Source organism: Eptesicus fuscus, chromosome 3, assembly GCF_027574615.1.
Source record: "Eptesicus fuscus isolate TK198812 chromosome 3, DD_ASM_mEF_20220401, whole genome shotgun sequence".
Classification (NCBI taxonomy): Eukaryota; Metazoa; Chordata; class Mammalia; order Chiroptera; family Vespertilionidae; genus Eptesicus; species Eptesicus fuscus.
The window spans coordinates 55,763,725-55,789,458 of NC_072475.1; the positions used below are offsets into that span (position 1 = coordinate 55,763,725).

Genomic DNA, 25,734 nt, shown 5'->3' on the forward strand with positions numbered 1-25,734 from the left:
AAAAAAAAAATCAGTATCATCTAATAATTTGGGTAAAAAGTATAAGATCAGAACATGTACACCAAAATGTTCCTATTCACAGACCCACTGAGTTCCAGAGGAAACTGAGGCCTAATCGGATTCACTAACTCGCTGAGGTTCTAGAGCAAGTGAGCTGCAGAATTTGGAATGGAAACCAGATTCCCTAATTCCTCCTCTTTCCTATTTGTTCTCTTGCTCCTACTAGCTGGCAAGATGAAAGCAACTGTGTGCACTGGGTCTACACTCATGTCTGTGGCTCTCCTCATGGTGATGTCTGCATGATGGATTATCAATGATCAGCGTTTAATCCAAGACTGGCTTCCCCATTCACACACACACACACACACACACACACACACACACGAGTGACTTCTTGCCACATTAACCAGTGGGTGGTGAAGAACTGTGAGTCGCTTTGGCAGCTCATCATTAGAAAAGGCAATGTCTTTAAAATGTCAAACACCAGAGTGGTGAATTTTAGATGATCTACACCACAACTCTCTATTTGGTGTAAACCGCCTGTTTTCATAATTGCTACTATAATAACACCTTACACTTTTATGGAGTTTCTGCCGATGACCATAGCTCCTGAACAGTTTCTGAGCCGTAGGGAACTGGTCTAACACACTCAACTTGCAGGAAGAAAGGGGAATAATTGAGACTAGTCCGTATCCAATGGACTGTTCTTGCTCAAATGATCAGCACAAAAAGATGCTACTTCCTACAGTGAGCCCTGAGGCCATGCCCTCAGGGTGGCTAGGATGGGAACAATGGGCTGTCACTTACCTTGCTGGCCTCAAACTTGTCTCCAGGCTGGTGGTAGTCAAACCCTGGACTGCCATTGGAGGTAGATATCTTCAGGGGTGGCAGAGAGGGGTTATAGCTGGAGCCCTTCGGGGGCTTCTCAGAGCCCACAGGGATGGAGGAGTAGGGCCGGGGGCTGGCCTGGGGAGTCCTGGCAGGTGGGGCCCTCATCACAGCTGAGCTCCTCTCCTTCCGCTGGTACTCAATGGGCGACTGCAGTGCTGCAGAGAAGAGCCACGGTTACTCTGAGCTCTGGGGATCCCGCAAGGGTTTGGGGGCTTCTTCCGTACGGGCTCCATGCCAGGCACAGTGGGGATACAAGAGGAAGACACTACCCCTGTTGTTAAGGAACTTACCTACTGTGAGAACTAAGAAACCTACCTGTATAATGAAAATACAAAGCCTAAGTAGTTGCCATAGGTGAGGTGCAAAGTGTTGTGCGAAAGGAGGGAGTGTGTGGTGTGGGTGCCTGTGTACAGGCGGGGGCGATAAAGAACGTCAGAGGAGGGCCTGTGCCGTGCAGGCTCTGCAGGAAGGAAGCAAAAGTGGCGTGTGCCTGGGATGGAGTCATTACGTGGAGCACCGGGCCCTGGGTCTCTGTGGAAGAGGAGGTGAGGCAGGTCGGGGAGGCGGAGGTGCCATGTACCAACGACCTAGAAAGCCTAGAAAGGCTCACGAGTCTGGATTTGATTCTGAAGATCATGAAAAGTGATTGGATTCATGAACGTGAACGTTTTACATTCAGACTCTCTCACCAGAGCCAGGCTTGGAGGACATTAACCTTGAAGCAGTTGGGAGGAAAGACTGGAGAGGCTGAGACAGAAACAAGCGAGAGGCCCGACTCAAGCAGCAGCAGTGGGCATGTGGAAGGGATCTGTGTGGCAAGTGTTCCAGAGGCAGACTAGACTCCGACCCAGCCTAGGTGGCAAGGAAGGCAAGAATCGAGGGTCACACTGGTTTGGAGACTGGGAGAACGGTTGTCAAGGAGACAGAGGAAAAGCTGAATTGAAAGGAAAGACGTGGGCTTTGTTTCAGAGAGTTTAAGATAACAAAGTTCCAAGGTCTGAGTCCTAAAGAGGTACAGCCAGGCAAAGGCCACCCAGGTCAAATTCTGCAATGACGACATCAAGGACTGGCCCGATAGTGCTGGTTTTATCAGTCTTTGCTGTAACAAATACTTCCGTGGGTTACCAGCTGGGGCCCGGAGAACTTTCCATTATAAGACTATTTCTATAGTGATCGGTATGAACTTCAACAGCACCAAACATCGGCCACACTGCCTTCCTATTTGAGGTCTCAGGAGGGAAAGATGGGCACTGAGATGCCCGCACAGGTCTCTGTAAGCAAGCCTGGTCCTGAGCCATCGTCACGTCCTTGTCTCCCGAGTGTGTCCAAGTACAGAGCAGGCTCTGCCGGAGCCCGGCCTGTCTCCCTGGAGAGAGCTCCGTGGGCTTAGATACCGAGGTGTCTATAATCTGGCTCAGCAATAGTTCGATAATTCACTAACATTAGGAGAAAGGTCTCTTGGAACCAGGGCAAAGTCTGAATCACTGCTCAGAGGAATGCAGTTCTGTGCTTTCAGTAGAGAGACTTAAGTCGAGTTGTAAAGCAGGCCTTGTTAGACTGACCTCCCGAAGCAATACCTGCTACATGGAGGTGGGGTGCTCAAATGTTTGCATCGAGTCTGTATTCTTAAATAAGCCACCTCCAGAGCCCGTGTTCTGCCACCAGACTCAATGTGTATAACTCAGGCCTTCGGAAAGGGTTAAACTGTGCATCTGCTGATAGGGTTTGTTTCCGGCTGGTAGGTACAGTGCTTAGACCCGTTCCTGTTTCTTGCTTTGCTTTGTTGGCTAGGGAGTCACATATGTGTGTTCTACACTAGCAACTCCACTGCAGTTTTGTGGTTAAGAACCTAATTTTAGGTTATACAGGTCTGGGTTCAAGTCCTTGTCTTTGTGACTTTGGACAAGTTTCTTAACCTTTCTGAGCCTCTTTTCCTCACCTCAAAAATATATGACGACAGTACTTACCTTTCCATGTTGATGTGAAGATTAAATGTGATAATACATGTGAAATGCTTAGCATGGTGCCTGGCACAGAGAAAGGATGGCAGCCGCTATTTCAATTATTTCCGGTTTCAATCTTATTCTCCTCCCTTATTTTTCTTTTGTCCTGAATTAATGCACTTAGAAATCTCATTCCAGCTTAGTGTCTATCAGAAATTCCTGATAGAGTGAAATTTAATAAATGTATTTTATATGTGCACATATTTTTTGTATAAAATTATTTTATCAGCATAAGTGTTAATTCACAGTTGTATATTCAGACACTGTAAATTATATACAACTTTCATTACTATTCCTCAGGGCTAGGCTGGTGTTTAATTTTAGACTTTTTAGAATGAAAATAAACCTAGAGATCACTTAATTTTTTTCTCAAAGTAGTCTATAGTTGGGGGTCCAGAGGGCATGACCCAGAAAGACTTTCTGTAAGTGTGAAACTGCTTCGAAGTCTCATGCTCTACCTTAAGAAGTCACGGTAACCTTCGATATGATTTCTTTGTTTTAAAATAAACAGTGCGTTAAACCTCTTATCGGGGAGTAAAACTGATACTGCTAGTGCCATGTTTTCCTATTTCCAGGGCGGCTGGCACGCCATGGCACATGCCAGTGTGGGCGAAGCACTGTTTCTCCTTTTCACAAAATGAGCTAACTGAGGTCCAAGGAAAGGTCCTCAATTAGTATGTGACCTTTAACCTTACCCCACAGCACTCAGGCCCATGCTAGACATCGACAAATGATCCATCTGCATCATTTGACAGGTTCCAGATTGTAGTGCTGGCAAGGAGGTGACACCATGGAGGGAGGAGTGTGTGTGTGTGTGTGTGTGTGTGTGTGTGTGTGTACACGCACATACAGGCCTATGTGCTTGCTGAGTCTCCAGACTTGCTTTGTTACTGGTTATATTTTGCCTTCATCTTCAAGCTCCATTTCTGCTCAGAGAGACACCTGAGCTCATAACTACACAGATTACCACTAGTTTAACCCTGTACAAGTCCTTTCCCACACCAAGCTCAATGTGAAGAAGATCCCCGCAGGGAAAACAAATAAAATGATGTAAATAAGATAGCGGCTCCCTTCATTCCAGACCACACAGCCCATTAGGGGGACTCCTGCAAGGTCCACAGAGAGTTACATTCTCTGCGTCATCAACCTGTTCTAGGAAGTTGAAGGTATTACTGAAATTTTGAGTGTGATCACCTCTTATTGGAAGAGAGGACTTGGCCAGGCTCTCACACTGTTGGGAGCAGAAGGGGCGTTTGAACTGATCTGCCAAATTCCCAGTCTCTAGATAACACTGGAGAACCTGTGAGAGTACCAGCCATCGGCCACCAAAGGGGAAGGCACATGTCACTGATGTCGGCCCCTAAAGGAAAGAGGGGGTGCCCGTCTCCGACTTTTGCCCCAATTATGACCAGCCGGTGATGGTGGCCATGAGGCACATGCCCTATGTATTGGCTATAAGGGAGTATCCCTGCCCTTGGAGAGATGGGGCTTCTTTATAATGCTCCATCTGTTTCACTTGCGCATTCAGGTTCAGAAAAATTCTAAACGAAGTGTTTCTGAAAATGATGAAGTTGGACTCCATATAAAGTGTGATCTGGGCTCAGAACTCACCATAAGCCCAGACCCAAGGAAGCTCAGGGGTGTGGGGTGCCATGAAATTGCCCTGCGAGGAGCCAGGCCCAGGACCCACCATTTAAGAAGTCTCGCTGTGTTTCTAAGACTTGGCTGATGTCCTGCACCCAGGCCTGCTGGATGTCAGCGTTGGCGGCTTGCAGAATGACCCTCTCCGAAGTCTCCCTGTTCATGAGCGCAAACTTGCAGGGGTCATGGTCCACGTCCTCCTCCAGGACCAAGTGATTCATCTGGAAGACACCAAGGTGATCTGTTCATATGTAAGCGGGTTAATAAAAATCAACAACGTATCACAGTTCCGTGAAGTTTTTATTTCAGGAGGTGTTTCCAAAATTTTGCCCTGGATCCAACAGCTAAGTACTTTGGTTTCCGTCTTGGAGACCTGCAGGATCCTGCTACAGACGGGCACTCCCCTGTCACTTTTTCCCACAGATGCTCAACCTTCATGCCCGAAAGGTTAGGAGGCTGAAAGATCTTCATTGTTCAGGATCCTGACTCATTCCATGCCTCTGTCTTACGGAAGCAGCTCCCTCCAATTTGGCTCTTCCTTGTCCCTTCTCAACCCCACGGGATCCTCACCTTGATGCTCCTTTTGAACATGTAGCCCGGGGTGACAGAGCCCTTCCTGAGCAGTTCGCTGAAGATGACAATTTGCTCAAAGAGGAACACACGCCTCTCCTTGGTCCGGGACTGCATGCCTGCATCCAGCTCAATCACGTAGAACGTGTCCTGCTGCAGCAGCTTCCCCTGAGCGGTCAGTGTGCCCTGATGGAGAGAAGGGCTGGGGTGAAGCAGATGAAAACCGGGGAGACCACCACAGCCCTCGGGGTCCACAGATTCTCCCCTCTATGGACATGGACAGCAGACGTGATACCCAAACCCTCTGGGCTTAGTAAGTGACTGAATTAAGACCCACCCATTCATCTGGGGCAGCCACAAGGGCCGTGAAGGGAAAGCGAAAGGGTAAGGAGACTACGGAACTACTAAGAAGCAGCCTGAGGGTAATGCCAGAAGGAAGGTAAGATTATTAACTAAAGAGATGTTCTGAAATGATACTGGCCCTTATGTTTTATTAGAAGGAATATAGAAAGGAAGTGGCACTTAGAACTCAAAGTGACCTTTCTGTGCCTGAAGCTCTGAGAAGAGTGCCTGCCCGGCTCCCTTGCAGCATGGGCCAAGGACATGGAGTCCTCTAGTGGCCAGAAGCTTAGAGCCAAACGTGGCCAGGCACAAACACACCTAATCTGATGCATTGGGCCCCTCTTTTCTTCTGTTATTTCAAAATGGAGGAAATTCTGAAGCCTTCGTCTCCTACAGGCTAACAGGTAAAGTTTGGGTCCCATAGATTTATGCCCAAATTTTATAAGCTGATAGGTATTTTTTTAGAGTCCATAATCCTTTTTTTAAAATTGATTTTGAGAGAGAGGGATAGAGAGAAACACCATCGTGAGAGCAAGATATCGACTGGCTGCCTCCTGCATGCCCTCCACCGGGGATTGAACCTGCAACCTGTACATGTGCCCTGACTGGGAATCGAACTGGCAACCTTTCAGTGCACAGGACAATGTCCAATCAACTGAACCACACAGGCTAGGGCCTGTGATCCTTCTTTTTTTGTTGTTAATTCTTACCCGAGGATATTTTTTCCATTGATTTTTTTGGGAGAGTGGAAGGAGGGAGGAAGAAAGGGAGAAAGGTAGAGAGGGAAATAGAAAGGGAGAGAAACATCAATGTGTTGTTCCATTTGTTGGTCTCTGAAGAGATCACTGACAAGAGGATCAACATCTGATTCGCTGCCTGATTCAGGTCAGACTCCACAGGAACTGTGCCTAGAGCCAACCAACATTAATTCGTTGATTCTTGTATGTGCCCTGACGGGGATCGAACCTGCAACCTTGGTGTATCAGGACGATGCTCTAATCAACTGAGCTACACGGCCAGGGCTTTTCATTTTCCTTTCATGTTCCTGAGAAACACATTCCCTCTGCTTGGATCATGGCTCCTCATTGTCAAGGTCAGCAGCCAAACAGGCTTATCTCTACCCTGGTCCAAAGTTAATATTAAGCTGGTGACTAGCAAGCTAGGAAAGCTCTAAAAGCTTTATTAATATTACATAAAGCCTGACCCATAAGTTATAGCCCTGCCGATGCTCAAGGGAAAGCTAGAGGATTTAAAAGGGAGGGAATCTAAATGAAGGGGCTACCTCCTCCCTGGTTCAAAGCCATGGACTTCAGAAGGAATGGAAATATGTTCATGATCCTTTCCAATTAACTGAAGGAATGCGATGCAGATTCTCTGGGGCTTGAGGAAAAAAGCAGATAGTGGTACTTGATTTAAAAGAGAAAATAATTGCCCTAGCCAGTGTGGCTCAGTTGTTTGAGCATCAACCTGTGTACCAAAAGGTGGCCGGTTCAATTCCCGGTCAGGGCACAGTTCCTGTGAAGTGTGATGTGAATCAGGCAGCAAATCAGATGCTGATCCTCTTGTCAGTGGCCTCTTCAGAGACCAAGAGAAAGTCAAGTCAGACTCTTGCTCAAAAAACATGGGGCCATCAAGGTTTAAGAGCAAAAGGAGTTATTTGCCTTGTTCAGAATAGCCTCAGCCCTGGCATAACTCCAAGGAAAAAGGTATAAAACTTCATCTAGGATGACTAAAGAAGCACCGTGTAAGAAGTCAGGTATGCTGCTGCTGTGTAATCCTGCTTACTCTCCTCCTAGGTCTACCGGGGAGAACTGGGAATCTATCAAAAAGAACAGCAAAGAAGACCCTCCACATACTTCCTGGACACAACAAAGCAATGGAGATCAGACAGGGACACCAGGATGGGCTGGAAGGGCAAGGAGGACACAAGAATTTGCCTCAAGAACACCATGGATCCAACTCAAGAACTCAAAGCTGAATATAGCATTCCGAAATTTACTTACGGGCCAGTCTGCCTTATATCTAGTCTAGTCTACCTCTTTTAATTTAGCCAGAAGAAAAAAAGGTTATTTCTTTCTTAATTATGTCAACTTTCAGAAATCTTCCCTTTTCTCCAAAAAAGGAATAATGAAACCTTGAGATTGCAGGATTACCGGGATACAGGACTGAAAGATTCACCTCTTTCTCTACAGGGCTCAACAACTACGTACCAGTCAATAACTGTGTCTGTTTCAATGTTACCATATTGATACTCAACAGATTATGTTTAGTCAATATATGCTGTTTGGATATAAGCTAACAACAGCCACTTATTAAGTTAAATTAGAAAAATCGATTTGCTCTTTAAAGGTTCACTGTTATGGTTGAACTGTATCCCCCACAATTCACAGGTTGAGCCATAACCCCCAGACTTCAGAATGGGACCCTATTGGGTGGTAGGGTCCTTAAAAAGTTAATGTGAGACCATTATGGTGATTCCTATTCGAGGATGATGGGTGCCCTTATAAAAAGAGGAAATTAGGACACAGAGGGCAGATGATGTGAAGATACAGGGAGAATGCCATATGGGCATGAAGGCAGCCGTCTACAAGCCAAGGAGAGAGGCCTGGACAGACCTCTTTCTCACAGTCCTCAGAAGGAACCACCTTCCTTGACCTTGAGTTTGGACTTCTAGCTTCTAGAAATGAGTTGATAGAAATGAGTTGAACAGGATTCTCGAGTTCTAGAAAAACACTCCATGTGTTAATTGATACTCGCCACTCCTCATCCTGCTCAATAGCTGTTCGCAAGGATAGTCTGTTGTTGAAGCCACCAGTCTGTGGTACTTTGTCATGGCAGTCTGCTTAGGCTAGTCCATTGACTGTAACCAAAATCCTAGCTGTCTGTCCTAAAATTTGATTCTCCTCTTTAAAGAACAGAAGTGTGCACTCTGATGTTTTAGAGCTTTGAATGTTTGTTTAACCGAGCCACTAGGTAGACCTGTCAATTAGAGCCACTCTCTCAAAAAAGTGCTCTACTTTCCCCTGGTTCTATTTCCATCACAGAGGCCTGCTCCCCTCACACAGCTCGCATGCCTCAAGCAGGAGAAGAGGGAAGAGACCAGTGCCAGGTCCACAGTGATAAACAATATGGGGTCTTTCCAAGCCTCTTGGAATTCTGACTCCAGCTTGGGTGACTGCTGCTCTGTGACTTTCTATGACTGTGCTGTCACTGGGTGTCCTATACAGATGAGGTATCGAGGCCTGTGCACCAGAGAGGCCAGACGGGCCTAAAGGAGTAGATGGGGCGAAGGAGGCAAGGAGTCGGGCACAGGACTTCAAAGGAAGCCTCCTCCACCAGGGCTCCTGAGGCCCAGTGAGAGAGCTTAGGTGCATTCTTGGGGGCTTACCTCAAAGCCCTGCAGGCGTCCCAGATTCATCATGTCATTGCAGCGTTTTGGAACAAGGCACATTAACTCCACTGCTTTCTGTCAGGAAGAATAACAGCAGCTCAGGAGGGGGAATGGGAAGCTCAGGGCAATTTCATGCTGGAAGGCAGGGACCTCCTGGTAGTTCCTTGATTCTAGGAAACGACACTGGTCCCAGAGGACTGCGAGATTGTCTATTCTTGGGGGTGAGGGGTGGGGAGGGGGAAGTTGCTGGTCACCAGTGCAGGGGCAACACGTGAACCAGTGACCACATGTGGGGAGAATGCTGCCCAGCCCATCCTTTTCCTACCTTCCCACTTTTGGTCATCAATTCCCTCTCCTTCTTATATGTTCGTTCTTCTCTCTGTTGTTTTCTAGCTGCCCAAGCAACAGCTTAGCCTGGCTTGTGAAACACTGGAGGTTTTAACCTAAAATAACCTTCCAGAATGGTCTGGCTTAAAACAATCCCCATGGTGACACTGTCTCAAAGGACTTCGCTTAAGGAGCAATCTTTGGGGGCGGGGAGGGAGTGAAAATGAAATGCTTTGTATGTTAGACTCAAATAGTACCGGGGCTCATGGATAAAACTGCACACTGAAACACCCAGTCTCTGAAGGATGTCAGAGGGCCCACATACCATCCCTTCCCACCACGTGTCCCTGGGCCACAGCAGAACACCAGTGGGACTAAGCTCTGACCTGGCCCAGGACAGGATTAACTCTGCGTGCTAATAAATACTCGCTGCTCCTCATCCTGCTCAACAGCTGTTTGCAAGGGGCTCTTACTGTCTTAGAGGAGCCAGCCTGGACTCTCGGTCTCCAGAGCCAATCTTCCCCCTTTAGAGACAGACACCCCACAGTCGTCCCTACAACAGTCAGCATCACAAGCAGGAAACTCACCTCGATCTCTGAACACTCCAAACCCGCCTTCTCGCTGTATCTCAGGAAGTCCTAGTCGGTCGGGGAGGCGGGAAAGGGTATGGGAGGGTGAAATCAGTTAGGAAAATAGTCAGAGCTATAAAAACCCAGCATTGCAGACACTGTGGCAACACCCAGAGACATTCCTTCCCCTAGAGATGGTGATGCTGTGTAGTAGCTGGAAATGGGGCTATGAGTCATACTGTACATATATCACAGAGAAGCCCCAGTATACGCAAAGATTCAACATTCTGAGAAAAGGGAGGGAGGAAGGAAGTCTCTCCACCATATACCCCCTTCTCTGTAAGACGAATTAAATTAAACCATTACAGAAAGTAAAACATGATCAAATTTAGGTATTACTACTCATCTAAGGTTTCTAGGGCCTTTCCTTTCCTTTCACTTGTACAGTAGGTCCTTGGGTTACGTCGGAGATCCGTTCCTACGGTGCCACGTAATGCGATTTTCGCCGTAAGTCGGAACCCACCTACATAAGCACCTACGCCACTCACATGGAGCACATACACAGCAGTAACGAAGTGAAACAGTAAAAAAATTTAAAAGAAAGGTAACAATTCCTGACCTTTACTTGTGGTAAATAAATAATAAAAAACATAAAGCACATATGTACATAGGTCGAAATGACGGAACTTTTTTTTTTTTTTATAAATAAATGGGAGATGGCGACGTAACCACGAAACGACGTACGTCGAGTCTGACGTAACCCGAGGACTGCCTGTATTCCACTTTGATTTTATGCTCTTGTTATTTTTTAATTTCTTGAAGGTACCAAGTCAGTGATGGTGACAAAATAAGATATTGGGGAAAAAAAATGAATTAATCAACCTTAAAGGTAGGAACAACAGGCATACAATCTATTTGAGGGCAAAGCGGACACAAGTAACCGCCAGCCAAGATAGAAGCCCACACGTGCCCCCATGAGTCCACGGAATAGCGTGGTGGAGACAGAACCGCAGCTAACCTGTTTGCTAGCTCAGAGCCATGAAGACCCTTCCCTGGCCCTGACCCAGGCTCCCGGCCCTCTCACCTTGAGAAGCAGCTGATATTTTGTGATTCTCTGAATGGGCTTGATAAGGAAGTCGCTAAGCGTCAGCCTTTGGTTTATCTCCTGTTTCACCTCCTAGAACACAAGGGAAGTGGTATTAGAAAAAAAAGGAACCGAAGACTTGGGGTATTCTAGGTCAGGGTTCAAGGCCAGGACGACAGGCGGTCATGCTTGCCACTAAAGTTTTAGAATCTTCAAACGACGCAAGAGGCAGAACTGCCTACACTACTGCTAATTTGTTATTAATAACAGAACACACATCGTTACCCTCTGCCCGTCAATCACTGTCATAGCCGGTGTCCTGGCCCGGGTCCTGGGGACGAGCAGGAATGGTATTCTGTTCTCCCTACCGCTCCCGGGCCCAGGGGAACCAAGGGCTTCTCCTAGGACACAAGCCTGGGGCCCTCAACTCAGATCTGCAAACGCTCTTTCCAAGTGATGGCTGCCTCTCCGCCAGCAAAACACACACGTCCAGGCTGGGGCAGAGCAAACATTTTCGGGTGCTTGACAGAAACTCTGGGGATGGAAGCAGAGACTACGAGGTGACTGCGAGCACCTCAGCAAGGTGGAAGGCCCTCAGCAGGCAGTCTCCAGGCTGGTGCAGAGGAGTGTGGGCACAGTCTGCCCGGGGGCCCGGGAGGAGGAGGCCCGAGCTTCGGAAGCAGCCTCGGCACCACGATCACTCTGAGCACGGAGGCCTCTGAAAGCAGTCCACACGCTCACCCCTCCGCTCCTCCCAGGCAAAGGGGCTCCTGGGAATCGAGCTAAGAAGCTCATGGCTGTGTCGAGGCAGCTGTCCCTGTCTTGGATGATGGCTGCTGTTTCTGAATGCGCTGTCTCGGCCTGAATGCCCCCCCCCCCCCACCGCTCCCACCAGCAAAGCCGGCGCAGCTTACTTCGAAGTAGGCGTCGTACTCGGCCACGATGTACTCGGAGCGCGGCTTGTTCTGGCAGTACCACACGTAGATGTGCAGTTTCCGCTCCTGCAAGGGCAGAGGGCAGGCGCTCAGACACCCCTCCGCCTCACGCGGAACCTGAGTCTAAGAGCACTGTGCTGGGCTACACGCCGGCGGACAAACACACGGCCCACACTCTGGGGATGCACCAAGGCAATGACATATCAAGGGCAGAGGAGGGAATGGAGTGGCAAGAGTCCATCGTCCAAACTGCCGAGACAGTTAACAACTCAGAGAAAGGTGAGAAGGAATAGCAGCGGAGAGAGGAATTTAAAAATGCATGGAAGTTGCCTAGCCAGTGTGGCTCAGTGGTTGAGCATCGATCCATGAACCAGGAGGTCATGGTTTGATTTCTAGTCAGGGCACATGCCTGGGTTGCTGGGCTTGATCCCCAGTGGGAGGGTGTGCAGGAGGCAGCCGAACAATGACTCTTTCATCACTGATGTTTCTATCTCTCTCTCCCTCTCTCTTCCTCTCTCTGAAATAAATAAAAACATATTTAAAAAATTAAAAAAATAAAAATGCATAGAAGTGAGGCTGGTGTAAGGGGAGGGGAAGAAGGGGCAGGAAACACTCACGTGTTTAATGAAGAGCTGGGCCAATCTGTCTTGCTCCTGGATACATTTTTCTAGTTCGGCCAGGAAAAAACTGAAAGGAGGGAGGGGATAAAAGAAGGAAGCCACAAATATAAAGAACATTATAAACTGTTGAACAAAAATAGATACAGAGGCAAAGAAGCATCAAACAGACTGTGAAACTATAGCAGAAGGTAGGGGAGAGTTGGGGGGCTAAGAGATCAACCGAAGGACTTGTATGCATGCATGTAAGCATGACCAATGGACGCAAGACACTGGGGGCGGGGGTGAGGGCAAATACCGGGGGATAGCGGAGGCCGGGGGGAGGTCAGTGGGGGGGCGGGAAAGGAGACTATGTACTACTATTTGTAATACCTTAAACAATAAAATAAAAATAAAATAAAAAAAGAAGGAAGCCACATTCTTCAGCACTGTGTAACTTCTCAAGGCTGAGGTAAATGACGGAAGACTCTCCCCAAACCCTGGCCCTAAGGTCAGATGCGGGGTGAGGACGGGAGAGACCTGGATTCTAGGACGCCCGGATCCCAGGACGATGTAGTACTTACTCCTTATGCCAATCATAAATCTGGTGAATGTTTCCAAACACGATTTTGTCCTTCCCTCGCATGTCCTCCGGGACACCCTTTTCTTCTATCCTCTTCATGAAGCCCTGTGGGCAGAGGCAAGGACGAGCTGAGCAGTTTTTAGGAGAAAGCTTTCTGGGTGAGCACCACACTGCAGCCCTTTCTGCAGGAGCCTGAGGGCAAGTGCCCCTGTGGTTTCTCACTGTTCAACCAGGACTTCACCCTTGTGCAGAGTGAGACACAACACTTCTACGAATTTCTAAGAAAGCAGAGGAAAGAAGAAATCACCTGCCCCTCTTCCTTCTCCCCATCTGAGGTCTATTTCTTTAAAGGCTCAGAACTAGACACATCTGGCCTAGAAATAAGTCTCACTGTGTTAACACTTGAGAGTCTAGAAAATGTCATCATGTATAATCTCACTTTAGCGTTTAAGTCAGGCTTTGCGGCTGCACAGGCAGCACGTACCCCGTCTGACAGATGAGAAGCTGAGACAGTTGGGGAGTCAGCGCTCTGTCTTACAGTCGCACCACCGAGGTCTGGCTGCCCTGCAGCTCCGCCTCCAAGTTCCCGAGCCCCTCACTCCTAGGCTGCCTGCAGGTGCAGGTTGCTGCCCCGCTGCCTGCCCCATCCTTCCTTGGAGAAGAGAATAACTTTCTATAAGTCAGAACTCAGGTCCGTTGCACGCCAGGCTAGTTTGTCTATCCAAGGTTCAGGATAAGCAAATACAAACCCTAAGTCAGCAGATCTCACAGGATGGGGACTTACAGGTCCAATGTGAGGCACCGGCAGGTGATGTAGGTATCAGACATTCAGTGTTTAGAATTCACATGATTTGTTTAAGATGTTTAGCCACAGGGCTCTAAGCCATCTAAATTATCCATTTACTTTTTTTGACTTTCTCATCCAAGTGTCTAAGTCCCCCTAAGGTAAACCCCTATGGAGAAAGAGCTGTTTTATTTACTGCCAAGCTGACTCTGAACTGCGGACCTGCCAATCTTGCCCGATAGGTGGTTTTTCCTTTGTCCGTCATCTTCTTGGTAGTCATAACATTCTCCTTAAAAGTCTAAGAAAACAGATAAGCCCCAAGGCATCACTAGGTGTGACCTGCTTAGTGCAGGTCCTGGTGGCTCACGGCTCTGAGGAATCACGTGGTTGAACACCAGTGAAAAGCTCTGAGACAAAAACTCAGTCACCTAAAACAAGGCGAGAGGCTCAGCTCTAACCAAGAGGCTGCAACATTTGGGGCCCTACCTCCCTCTAGGTCTCTGACAATATTCAAGGGGAAAAGAAAAGAAAAAAACAACAACAAAACCCTTATCTGCATATTCAAGTTCATCTATTACCATTTCTAGTTTCATTTTTGCAAATACCCGGGGAGAAAACACCTCGGCCCAGCGAGGGCCCAATATGTCCCCGGTTGGGTGAGCAGACCCACCCCGAGCCATCCACTCACCTCCACCACAACCCCCAGGTCCTTGACATAGTCCTTCTCCGTCTGCACCAGCTCATTCAGGACAAACCTGAGCGGGAGATGAAGAACAATGAGGTTCCTCTTAATCGTGAAGCAAGGAATCTTCACACTTGAGTTCACAGGGAAGTGACTCTGGTGCCTTTGTGGAGAGACCACCCCACAGCCCACACTTGGCACCCTCGGGAAGGGGCTTACGGGTGCTCTCTCTACGAGAGGCCCGCGCTGGACTGCTGGGGGCACTGAGGCCGATAAGGCTTTCCCAGCGGCACACCCAGTCAGACAAAGAACGCCACGCACAATCCAGCATTCCTATTCCCATTCTTTGTGCTTCTGCCTCCCTCACGTGTAACGGAACAACCGTATAGACACAGGGCAGAAAGAATGACAACCACTTTGGCAAAATTGAGTTATGAAAGATTTGAGGCCAAGGGATCAGTGTGAGACTTTTCAGCTCTGTTCTTCGCTTCACAAGAGGAGAAAGACATTTGTCTGCTAGCCACCTTTTGAGGCCTTGGAGATACTGACAGCAAGTGAGGCTTCTGAGATACAGAAGCCACAGTTCTTCAGGTACGTGTCCATGGTGACTGGCCTGCAAAATCCCCAGTCAAGGCCAGCAAGGCCGACTGCAGACTCTCCAGAATCACAGCTTTGAATGCTCAACCTCCTGACCCACCAGCAGATGTAGGATTTAACAACTTCAAGGGCATTTGCTTTCTTGGTTTCTTTCCTGTCCATGATTTCTTCTTGGAGCATTTGCCAGTTGCATCACTGGGGTTTTCTCATGCTCAGAACAAGGTAGGGATTGTAAGCCCTACTGTAAACAGACGAGAATGCTCAGGCAGTATTGCCCAAGAGGACAACGTGAGTAGCAGAGTGCTTTCATGGTAGCCACTGCCTGGGAAACTGCTCGGACTGGCTCTCAGGAGTCCCCAGGGCATCAATCCCAAACGCTCCTCTCTGTACAATCAAGAGCTGGACTCAGACTCGGATGGCTGTGCCCTGGCACAGGCCAGGTGCTGTGTGGCGTGCTGATGTCTGGCGCATATTATCTAAGCGTGAAAGAGGTTTGCCTGGAGCCACACAACTGCATTTTTGGCCCAAGTAGCAGAAGAAATAAAGTTCTGAGATGTCAAAGAAGGGCCCCAGCACAAGGGTTGTAATCGTTCTGAACCAGGAAGCAATTCATCTGAAATTCTTCATCTACACGGCACAGAGAAGCCACCAAATTCCCGGGTCTGGGGCCTCGGGCAACGGGAGGAAGCAGGGAACACATGCTTCTTTATCAGCACGCCCAGCGCGCCCACCCGCTCCCTCTCCCTGAGACACACAATCATGTGTTGTAGGCCACAGGAAGGAACCGGGAAGGCCAAATAAAAGTACTTAAATATATCTTTAGCTCAGCCCAAGTTATTGCTTGGAAGAAAGTGGTCAAAGGAAGCCCACAGGCAAGTTAGAGTGGGAATTGGGGGCTGGAAGGGTCCCATGGAGATGAGGTCCAGCTCTGTCTCCAGGCGGGATGTTTATCCTAAACTGTCCCCTGAGACACTGAGGGCTGCCTCGGGAAGGGGCTGGGCTGGGTGCTGCTAGTGCACCTGGCATCTCTTCCCTTGAAGGGCTCTCTGATCCCTCCATTCTCCCCAAACTACTGCGACCCTTGCCCATCGCCCACCGCACACTTGTGCACCAGGGTGGAATCAGGGGAGCCACTTACATCCTGCCTCTCAGGGCCTTGGCTTTTTGCTCTTCTTCCAGGTTTCTCGTAGGTGTGGGTGGGGTCATCCCCTCATTCAGGCAGCCTGCTGGGTCCTTCAAGCTGCCCCGGTATGAGCCTCCTTCTAGGCTCTGGAAAGAGAAGATGGAACAGCCTTAGAAAAGCGCACACTGAAAGTCACCTGGAAGGCCCCGTGTTCCCGCCCGAGCCGAGGCTGTTCTTCCTGGACCCAGTGAGGCCCCAGGAGATCAGAGACGCCCATCGTCCTGCAGCAGGGAGCCCAGCGCGGCCCCTTCTCAGGCAGTCAGCGGGGGCTGCCTGCCTGTTTCCCAGACATGGGACATAATGAAATTGTCAAAGTGATTTGTTTCTGGGTAAGGGCTCCAGAGGTAAAGCTAGTCATCGCAATTCTACACGGAACAAGCAGTTAGAAAAGAAAATCGGTTGCAGGAGCATCAAATGCAAATGAACAGGGAGGATAGTGATAGGAAAACCAGTTGTTTAAAATCATGTTTGTTTAATTAGTTAGTATTGTTTTTGAAGCAGTCAACAGATTTAGCCTTTTCTAAAAACATGTTTGTTTTCTAGGTTATTTAACAAGGGCTTTCTTTCATTTATTAATCCCTTTCATTTCTTTTAATTAAGTTACTACAGGAATGAGAGGCCTTTACAGGGATTACTATGGCACCCTAGAGAGAGCGAAGGGTAAAGGATTCCAATCCCAGATCTGCAAGTGCCTGGGCAACCTTAAGGGAGACAGCTAACATTATTCTACGCTTCAGTTTTCCTCAGTTTGCAGATCAGAACTCTCCTTTCTACAGATTTCTGAGGAATAAAAGTGCCTGGAGAGAAAGACCACACAGGGACACTTAGCATTTCATTTTGCAAATTGGCAGAAGTAATGTGGAGGAATAATACGACGGGAGAAGTCAGTGGGCAACTGTCAAACAAGGATGGGAGATGAGTCCCAGTTCTCCACAGGCCCGTCCACAGCACCACTGCGGCGTGAAGGCAAGGCTCACGTTCTCAGTCTGAAAGCATCAGCCCGAAGGGTAAAGCCACAGGGATCAGAAAGTGTCCGTAAAGGTCGTAGGAACAGAAGGCATCGGCATGGGCTTAACCTGCACTTGGACCATCTGTCAGGGACTCTGACAGCTGCTGTGTCTCACCACAGGCCAGGGAGAGGCAGAGACAGTCCAGGAAAATGAAACAAAAATGGAAGCGGTCCCACGGGGCCGCCGCGTGAGGACAGGTGGAGAATGTGAAGACCTGAAGCTGAAAAACTTCAAGTTGAGAAGAGATGTCGACCTTCTTTCCCCCCGAGTGGACCCCCAAATCCACAGAATGTGCTGAAGGCTAAACAGGATTTTGTTACCAACATAGAAACTAGAATTAAGAGGACAGGGTTTCTAAGCTGGAGAAAAAGAATTCCTTTTAACTTGACAGGAAGGTATTTTATAGAACAAGTAATCAGCCATGGGCACCGTTATCCAGAGAAGCAGCACAGGCTAAAAATATAGAAAGGTCAAGAAGAGTTTAGCTAAATTTATAGGTTCAGGATCTGTACCCAGTTATTAAGGAAATGAGTGTCTGGTGCTGAGGCTTGACAAGCCCTGGACAGGCAGGCTTTTCAAATGACATGTGACAAGTCCCCTGGTGCCATCACCAGAGACCAGCTCCCAGGCAGATGGACCCAGCTGCTGATTGATCTGATTACATGCCTTTCCCTTCCCTTTCCTTTCCCCTCCCCGTTGCCCTGTTACAGCCTTTGTTCTGCAGCCCGTTGGCCGGCAGGATGCTGGCTGCAAGGCCTGGGAAACAGGCTTATATCACTGCCTACAAGGCTGTCCTGTGGAGCATCCAGCCTAATGGGGTCCACACTAACTCTTTTGCAGAATGAAGGGCAACTGAGGAGTCCACAGTGTCACACAGAGAAATAGGTTCCATCGCCTCCTGCCTGACCTGCTACAGGAGCACAAAGCCCAGGTTGTCTCTGGGATGGAGCTGAGAAGGCAGAAGCTGTGAGAGGGGAAGAAGAGGGAAGTAAAGGGTTTGGCTAAGCTGAACGCTGGGTGATCTGCCTCAAATAATGGCTCTGGCTATAAATACCTACACCGGCCCAACAGGGATTCCCTCTGAGGACTTCGCTCCCTGGAGTTGGGATACTGGGTCCCACTCCAGGGCCACTAGGGGTGACTTTCAGTTGTCTGTGCTGCTCCTGGGGGGACGCAGGCAGCGGTGGCTGGTTGAGGAGTGGTGGGCTGTGCACCACCCCAGGGAGGACTTCTGCCCCGCCAGGCTGAGGTCACAGCGGTCCCAGTGGACAAAGGAAAAGGTGTACAAAGGAGGGAGGGACAAAAGTTGCACAATGGGTGCTCCTATAGTTGGTCCAAGGTCAGGGAACAGAAATGCAAATAGAATTTTTAAAAGTAGATTAAGTGTGGAGGAAGGCTACCCCATGTTAAAAATGAACACATTTCCTGTCTGCTGGATCTTGGATCACATACCCACAAAACGCCCTTCCTCTGGGCTCCTATCACCACCCTTTACACACCCCGCACAGCATTCAGGGCACAGTGTTGTAACTGATCATTTATTTGTACTTGAGCAAATATGTACCCTCACGCTGACTATCTGCAAAGTCCTGGGGAAACTAAGATGAGCAAGATATGGTTCCCTGCCCTCCATAGTCTAAGCAGTGGTTCTCAACCTTCCTAGTGCCGCGACCCTTTAATACACTTCCTCATGTTGTAGTGACCCCCAACCATAAAATTATTTTCGTTGCTACTTCATAACTGTAATTTTGCTACCGTCAATGAATCGTAATGTAAATATATCTGTGTTTTCCGATGGTCTTAGGCGACCACAGGTTGAGAATGGCTGCTGTAGAGCCTAAGACCATCGGAAAACACAGATATTTTTACATTACAATTCATTGACAGTAGCAAAATTACAATTATGAAGTAGCAACGAAAATTATTTTATGGTTGGGGGGTCACCACAACGTGAGGAACTGTATTAAAGGGTTGCGGCATTAGAAAGGTTGAGAACTGCTGGTATAAGGCACCTGGGTGGTCTTCCAGAAGAGGTACCATGAGGGATGAAAAGAGGAGCAGGCAGCTCTGTGGTGGGGCGGAGGAGAAAGGGAAAGGCTTCATGGAAGAGGCAACTTGGACTGAGTATTGAGAAAGATATACCAATGGGAGGGCATTCCAGACAGCACTGTGAGAATAGGATCACGGTGTTCAACCCCACGGGCAGCCTGGGAAGCTGTGAGCTGCATGGTGTGAAGTTGAGCGGGGAGGGACGGGGGTGAGTGGGCACCAGGGAAAGAAGAGGTGAGGGATGAAATAGGTAACCCTGGAGAAGTATGCGGGAGTCCCATCATAGGGAGCCTTGTATGGAGCATCAGGAAGTAGCGACTTTACCTTCTAACACCAATGATAGGAGGATTTTAAGCAGGGAAGTAACATCATTGAGTTTAAGTTTTAGAAAGAGCGGTCTTAGTGTTCCTTTTCATGACTTGGGGAAATGTTGCTGATAAGATACTAAAGAAAAACAGGTCTTAGATTTTGAACACGCTGTGATTGCATTATCTAAAAAAGAGTCTAGAAGTTTCAACACTATGTCTAGATCAAGCACGTCAAACTCGTGGCTGGCAGGCCACATGCCTTGTTTATTTAAAGGAGGCATGTGGCCCGCCGGCCGTGAGTTTGACATGCTTGGTAGATGATGCTATTATGAATGATGCTATAATTTGTTCGTACTCTTGTCATTTTTTCATTTCGTTTTCTTGAATGAGCATATGTTACTTTTATTTGTAAGAAAGAACTATTAATACGTTTTTTTAAAGAAAAAGACCAGAAAGATTCCTCTGTCAGCCATGTAAAGAGAGAGCCTGAAATCGAGAGGAAATGGTTGCAACAGCCCAGGCAGGCGGGGATGCTGAACATTAACCCTAGACTGTGAGTCCCCTTAAGGAAGGTTCTGTGCTTGATCTCAGAGCCGGCACATAGTAGGACCCCAGAATTTACTGAATATGCTATGGAACTCTTCGGGAGAGGTCAAAGCTCATGTGATGAAACCACAGGTAAGGGGTGGGTCCAGCACCACCTACCACACCAACCTCTTAGCTGCTCTGCCTTTTTATAAAAATGTGTATACTCTCCTCTGGACAAAGGTATTCGATTTCAGTCATTCCCAGGCAAGTTGGGGTGGGGGTAGGAGAAAAACTGAAGTCCGGCTTTCTCAGGCAAATGTCATTTCAGGTTTGTGACTTTGGGTTAAAAATTTTCCGGTAGAAATCTAAACTTTTCTATCTCAACAAGCTCAATAATCCTATCCGAGAGGGCTATCAGAGGAAGCCAGTTCCTGAAGACACACACCTTCACAGCGGATATCACAGGGCCATTATCTCCTCCCGTCTGGACTCTGAACTTCTGCTGTTCAACCTTGCAGCCGACACAGCAGGCCAGGTCATCTAAAGGTGAGCAGGCACACCCATGAGTGCAGCCTGGCCCTGCCCATGCTACGTGCCCGCCACAGCGGACCAAGGCTGACCAAGGTGAATGCTGTCAAAGCGGGAGTCCCAGAGGGCGGGCAGGTGAACACAGTCCCAGGGAGCCAGGCTCAGGCAGACTCAACAAGAGTCCCGGCAGCTCCTTCCCTCAAGGCAGAGGATCGTCAGCGAAAGGTCCACAGGGAACGACTGTGCTGTGCTGCTGACGACAGGAGCTCAGTGAGGAGGCTTTCTTTCTAGAGGCTCAGCCCTTCCTCTCCAGCAGGTGGGGGCATCTCGGGGCAGGTTAGAGACATACCCTGAACAGGAAGCTCTGCTGCTCAAGCTTGAGGAATAAAACCAAATCATATACACTGAGTGGCCAGATTATTATGATCTCTGAACACATAATAATTTGGCCACTCAGTGTATACTGTGTGTGTGTGTGTGTGTGTGTGTGTGTGTATGTTAGAGGCCCGGTGCATGAATTCGTGCATGGGTGGGGTCCGGCCAGCCTGGCCAGGGGGAGAGGATATGGGTGGCCGGCCTGCCTGCTGGTCAAACTTCTGGTCGAGGGGACAATTTGCATAATAGCCTTTTATTATGCATTTTATTATGCATTCAGAGATTATAATAATCTGGCCACTCAGTGTGGATTGTTAAGCTATTACACCCAGCAACATTTACCCAACCACCAATATCCTGGCTGACAAATATTGTGACCCTGTGCCCAGGGTGTGGCCACAGAGGATCAAGTAGGTCCAGATTTCCTTGCCCTGCCCTTCACAGTACCTATGAGTTGGCTAAGAGGTAAGGTTTGAGGGTTGCTTGTTTTTCAGTTTACAAAGTGCATTCACACCTTACTCAATCCTCCTTATGACGCTTCTGAGATTAGTTTCCGGTGGACAGAACCAGCCTGTTGATAAATGAGATAAAATCAAAGACCAAGCAGCCTAAGTAACTTGCTCAGGGCTACACAGTAAGCAGCATGGGCAGGACTAAAACACGGCCTTCTGATTCCTTAGGTACCTAACACCCGCACCGGTCCACATGTCTAGAAAAGGCTTTATTAAAAACCACAAGGGAAAGCAGGGGGAGTCCTTAGTCCTGCCTCAGAATTAATGACAACACCTTAAAGCAAAACCTAGGAAAAGTACGTTAGCTCTACTTTGGGGAAGTGGGTGGGCATCCTCTCTTGGTAAACAAAAGCATTGGGTAAAGACCATTAATGCTGGCAGGAGAGAACTCAGACGTGTCCATTAATGTCCAGAGACTTGCCGCCGGGGGCGTTGGGGGCTTTATCTGCACGCAGGTGAGCGAGCACCTGCCCTCATCCCCGGGCAGCAGCTCTCAACAGCAGAGATCACAATCGAGAGGAGGCCCTGGGCCACGAGCACACAGGGAGCCAGGCCTCTTCTGGGCCTGAAACTCAGACACAGGGATCTCAGCGTGGCTTCGGGGAGAGCTAGGGGGCCAAGTGAACTCTCAGAGCAGAATCTGGTGCCATCTCTCAAGCAGCGAAAACAGAACTCAAGCCTTAGACAAAAAGTCCACATATACTACAGGCTCCTGTAAAATTTCCAGGCTCTGCATTGAAAAGCACCTGATTAGTTCTTCTTATGTGGAAATAAGATAACCTCCACCCACAGGTCCGGGACCGCCCTCTGCAGCGAAGAAGCGTTGAGAGAAAGAAACCCTTCTTTCCCAGGGCAGTGCTCAATTATTAGGTCATAGCTCTTGTGTCTTCCCTCTCCTAACTTCTCCCCATACGTACGCTCAGTTCCTTCAGCATTCCTTCAAATGACATGGACCACACAGTATTGGTTACCTCCTCGGAGGCGACTTTCATCGAGTTCAAGAATATTGTGAAACTCCAGGTTCAGAACCCGATACATGACTCACACACAACTCAGGACAGGCGTGCCTGAGAGCGCTGAGTACATGAGGCTGCTCCTCCCCTTAATCCGTGCACTGTCCCTTCCTTACCCAGCCCAGGACCACACTGTTGTACTTACAGTCAAATAAAAAGTTCAAATTTTTTACAGGCTCTACGTCTTACCCTCTTCTAAGCTAAAGAGCAGGAATACAAGTCTTGAAGATGAAAATGTGGCTGAGGAAACCACTGCCCAGTGTTGGCTCCATCGCTACCCCACAGTGGGTATGTGTGGGGATGGGAAGACAGAGGAAGTAGAGGAGAGGGCAAAGAATTGAATTTTGGTGAGAAGATTCTGAGAATCCAAACCACTGCTCCCTCCTTCCTTTCCCTGATATGAGCTTGGTTTTGTATGTTCAGCCAAAGAAATCCCTGTAATTCTGGGCTCACAGCAGGTAATTATTGGTGGAAGTTAAAGCCCTTATTATGGGAAACTCACCACAGAAAGGCCATTCATGCAAAGATATGTTGAGAACCTGCTCTCGGAGGTCAACTCCACCACCAGCCTCCATGCCCTCTCCTTTGGGAAGTTTGCTCTTATGGGACTTTTCAATGTCTGAACTCACATGTTTAACACCAGACCCACTGCGCACACAAACTGGAGGGGAACAGAGACTCCTACTAGTGCTAAGGTGAGTTGTAGTAGTAGGGAAAGGTAATCCAAAATATGAAAAAACACAGACTTTTGGAAACAAGTGTTTGCTGATGTAAGTGTAAAAAGCTCCTGCACATTGATGGAGGAGAGCATCATGTCCTCAATGACAAATCACCTACCTGGAGGGGTAGGATGCAAATGAGAAGATTCAGTGATTTTAACACATAGCACAGCGGGACCTTCTAAGGGCTGTCCTGAGCTGGTCTGGGAAGCCCTTGAGGAGAGATGAGGTTTGAGGGGGCCTTGAAGGACCATTATGCTTTAGACAAGCACAGGAGGGAGAACATTCCAGAGAAGCTGAGTGGTATGCACAGCAACTTGGAGGGAGGAAAGCTAAATGTGTGCTTGGGGATAGTGAAGAAGACAATTCAGAGTTCATCAGCCTGAATAACAAGTGGATGCTAGGAAGACAGGTTGGAGAGGAGGCTACAGAACATTAGGATTCTGGGTAAGTATCTACGGGCCAGTGATTTCCAAACTTTGATTTCTATACCTCTATCAGTGAGCATAATTTTGGTTATGCATTCCCAAAGCATGTAACTTATTTATAAACTACACAGCATTATGTACAGATTAAAACATACACAAAGCCACTGTAAAATAATGAGATGAAGAGATGCTAATATTTTCTTCCTGCATCTTGTGTATCTGAAGGCACCAGCATTGGAAATGGCTGCCTGTATAGGTGAGCGGGAGGCTGTGAGCCTTCACCAGCGAGGGAGGCAATAAACAGCCTTATGGGAGACCCGACAGGAGAGTGAGGCCAGGAGGGCAGACAGGGTGGGGGAAGATCAAGCAATGGATACTGCCATTGCCCAGGCATGCGGTCAGGGCCCAGGCTCAGGTGGTGAAAGAGAAAATGCAAAAAAAAAAAAAAAAAAAGGATGATTTTGTTAATCCTCACTGAAGGATATTTTTTCCCATCAATTTTTTAAAGAGCGTGGAAAGGAGAGGGGAGACACAGAGAGAGAAACTTCGATGTGAGAGAGACACATTGATTGGTTGCCTCCCACACGTGCCCTGACCGAGGCTGGGGATCGAGCCTACAACCAAGCACGTGCCCCTTGATTCAAACCCATGACCCTTTAGTCTGTGGCTCGGCGCTCAAACCACTGAGCCAAACCAGCTAGGGCAAAAGGATGAATTTTAAGGGGAAAAAATGAAATGGTATTTAGAGAATGAAGAGGGTGTATAGGTGAGTGTGGAGGGGAAAGGAGAGCAGTGAGGAGTGGTCAGAGAGGTGAGCTTTGACACGTCAGTGCAGGTGCCCAGGATTACCCAGCTCCGACCAGCAGGACGGTGAGAGATGGCAGGGAAATGAACAACCTTCCAGAGTCTGCACTAGTTACTGAAAACACCAGCTAAGTTTCGTTTTGGTTTTTAAATTAGGAAGGAAAGTTAGAAGGAAAAGAAGACATTCGCGTGTATTAAATTTCATTGGTACAGAGCTGGGGTATTTAACAAGGGAGTTCCTGTAATTAAAATGATTATCCAGCAGGCAGCTTTCCCTAGAGAGAGCATCCATCGTTTTCCTCTCATTCCTGGGCCAATGGAGACGGGTTTACTAGTAAATGGCGCTGATTAACAGCACTGCCCAGCAGAAGTCTGGCAGGAGCACGGGCATTTATCCTAATGGGAGTTGCAATAAAAACCAAGTGAGCGACATAAATGGGAGCCAAGGAAAGGAAAACGCTTCAGACTGCCATGCTGCCCCGACACACCTCAGCGTGAAGCCATGGAGGCTCTACCCAGAAAGGAGCGCTTTCACCAGCACTGATGCTGCAGCCCTGAACCAGCTCAGGCTCAGAGCGGGATGGGCACCAGCGCTCTGAATTTCCCGTGGTGAGGTATCCACACACTTGTGCCCATTCTCCTTCACAATCAGCAGTCTACTTATGTAAGATTTTGCAAGCGAGAAGGCTATACTAGGTCCCCAAATAAAATTACCCAGGGCTTTCACAGGTCCAACCCATGTTCTGTGTCTCAACAGCAAAGTCAGCTTCTGGGCTAACCAGACACACATCAGTCACTGTCCAAATGTCACTTCCCTGGGGGCTATTTTGTCTTGAGTATTTTTCACTTTTCATCAAGATCACAATCGCAAAGATCCTGTTCATTGCCGGTGCCCACTCTCAAACAAAGTCCAAAAGGACTCTGGGGCCCTAGCTGGTTTGGCTCAGGGTACAAAGTGTCGTCAGCCTGCGGACCGAAGGGTCCCGGGTTTGATTCCAGTCAAGGGCACATGCCCAGGTTGGGAGCTTCATCCCTAGTAGGGGGCTTGCAGGAGGCAGCCGATGAATGCTTCTCTCTCATCACTGATGCTTCTATCTCTCTGTCTTCCTCTCCCTTCCTCTCTGAAATTAATAAAAAAATATATATTTTAAAACACACACACACACAAAACAAAAGGACTCTGGGGTACAGCTTTTTTAGTAGAAAGCACCATTAGCCGGAAACAGTGCTGTAGGAGGGATGAGGGTGTGTGCAAGGGAGAGCATGGCCGACAGATGCCCGG

At 48.3% G+C, this 25,734-nt stretch overlaps 1 protein-coding gene across 5 annotated transcripts in view; it reads right to left on the reverse strand.

Moving 5' to 3' along the window:
* KALRN (kalirin RhoGEF kinase) overlaps positions 1-25,734 on the reverse strand; it is a 664,115-nt gene that overhangs the window by 49,146 nt on the left and 589,235 nt on the right. For all 5 annotated transcript variants that reach the window (XM_028131137.2, XM_008155509.3, XM_028131145.2 and 2 more), the window contains 11 exons: positions 16,134-16,264; positions 14,405-14,471; positions 12,934-13,037; positions 12,371-12,440; positions 11,733-11,819; positions 10,819-10,911; positions 9,753-9,803; positions 8,836-8,913; positions 5,106-5,291; positions 4,585-4,756; positions 808-1,046 (listed from right to left, as the gene is read on the reverse strand). In XM_028131137.2, the coding sequence (XP_027986938.2) occupies positions 808-1,046; positions 4,585-4,756; positions 5,106-5,291; positions 8,836-8,913; positions 9,753-9,803; positions 10,819-10,911; positions 11,733-11,819; positions 12,371-12,440; positions 12,934-13,037; positions 14,405-14,471; positions 16,134-16,264 (1,278 nt within the window). The remainder of the gene's footprint in view (positions 1-807; positions 1,047-4,584; positions 4,757-5,105; positions 5,292-8,835; positions 8,914-9,752; positions 9,804-10,818; positions 10,912-11,732; positions 11,820-12,370; positions 12,441-12,933; positions 13,038-14,404; positions 14,472-16,133; positions 16,265-25,734) is intronic.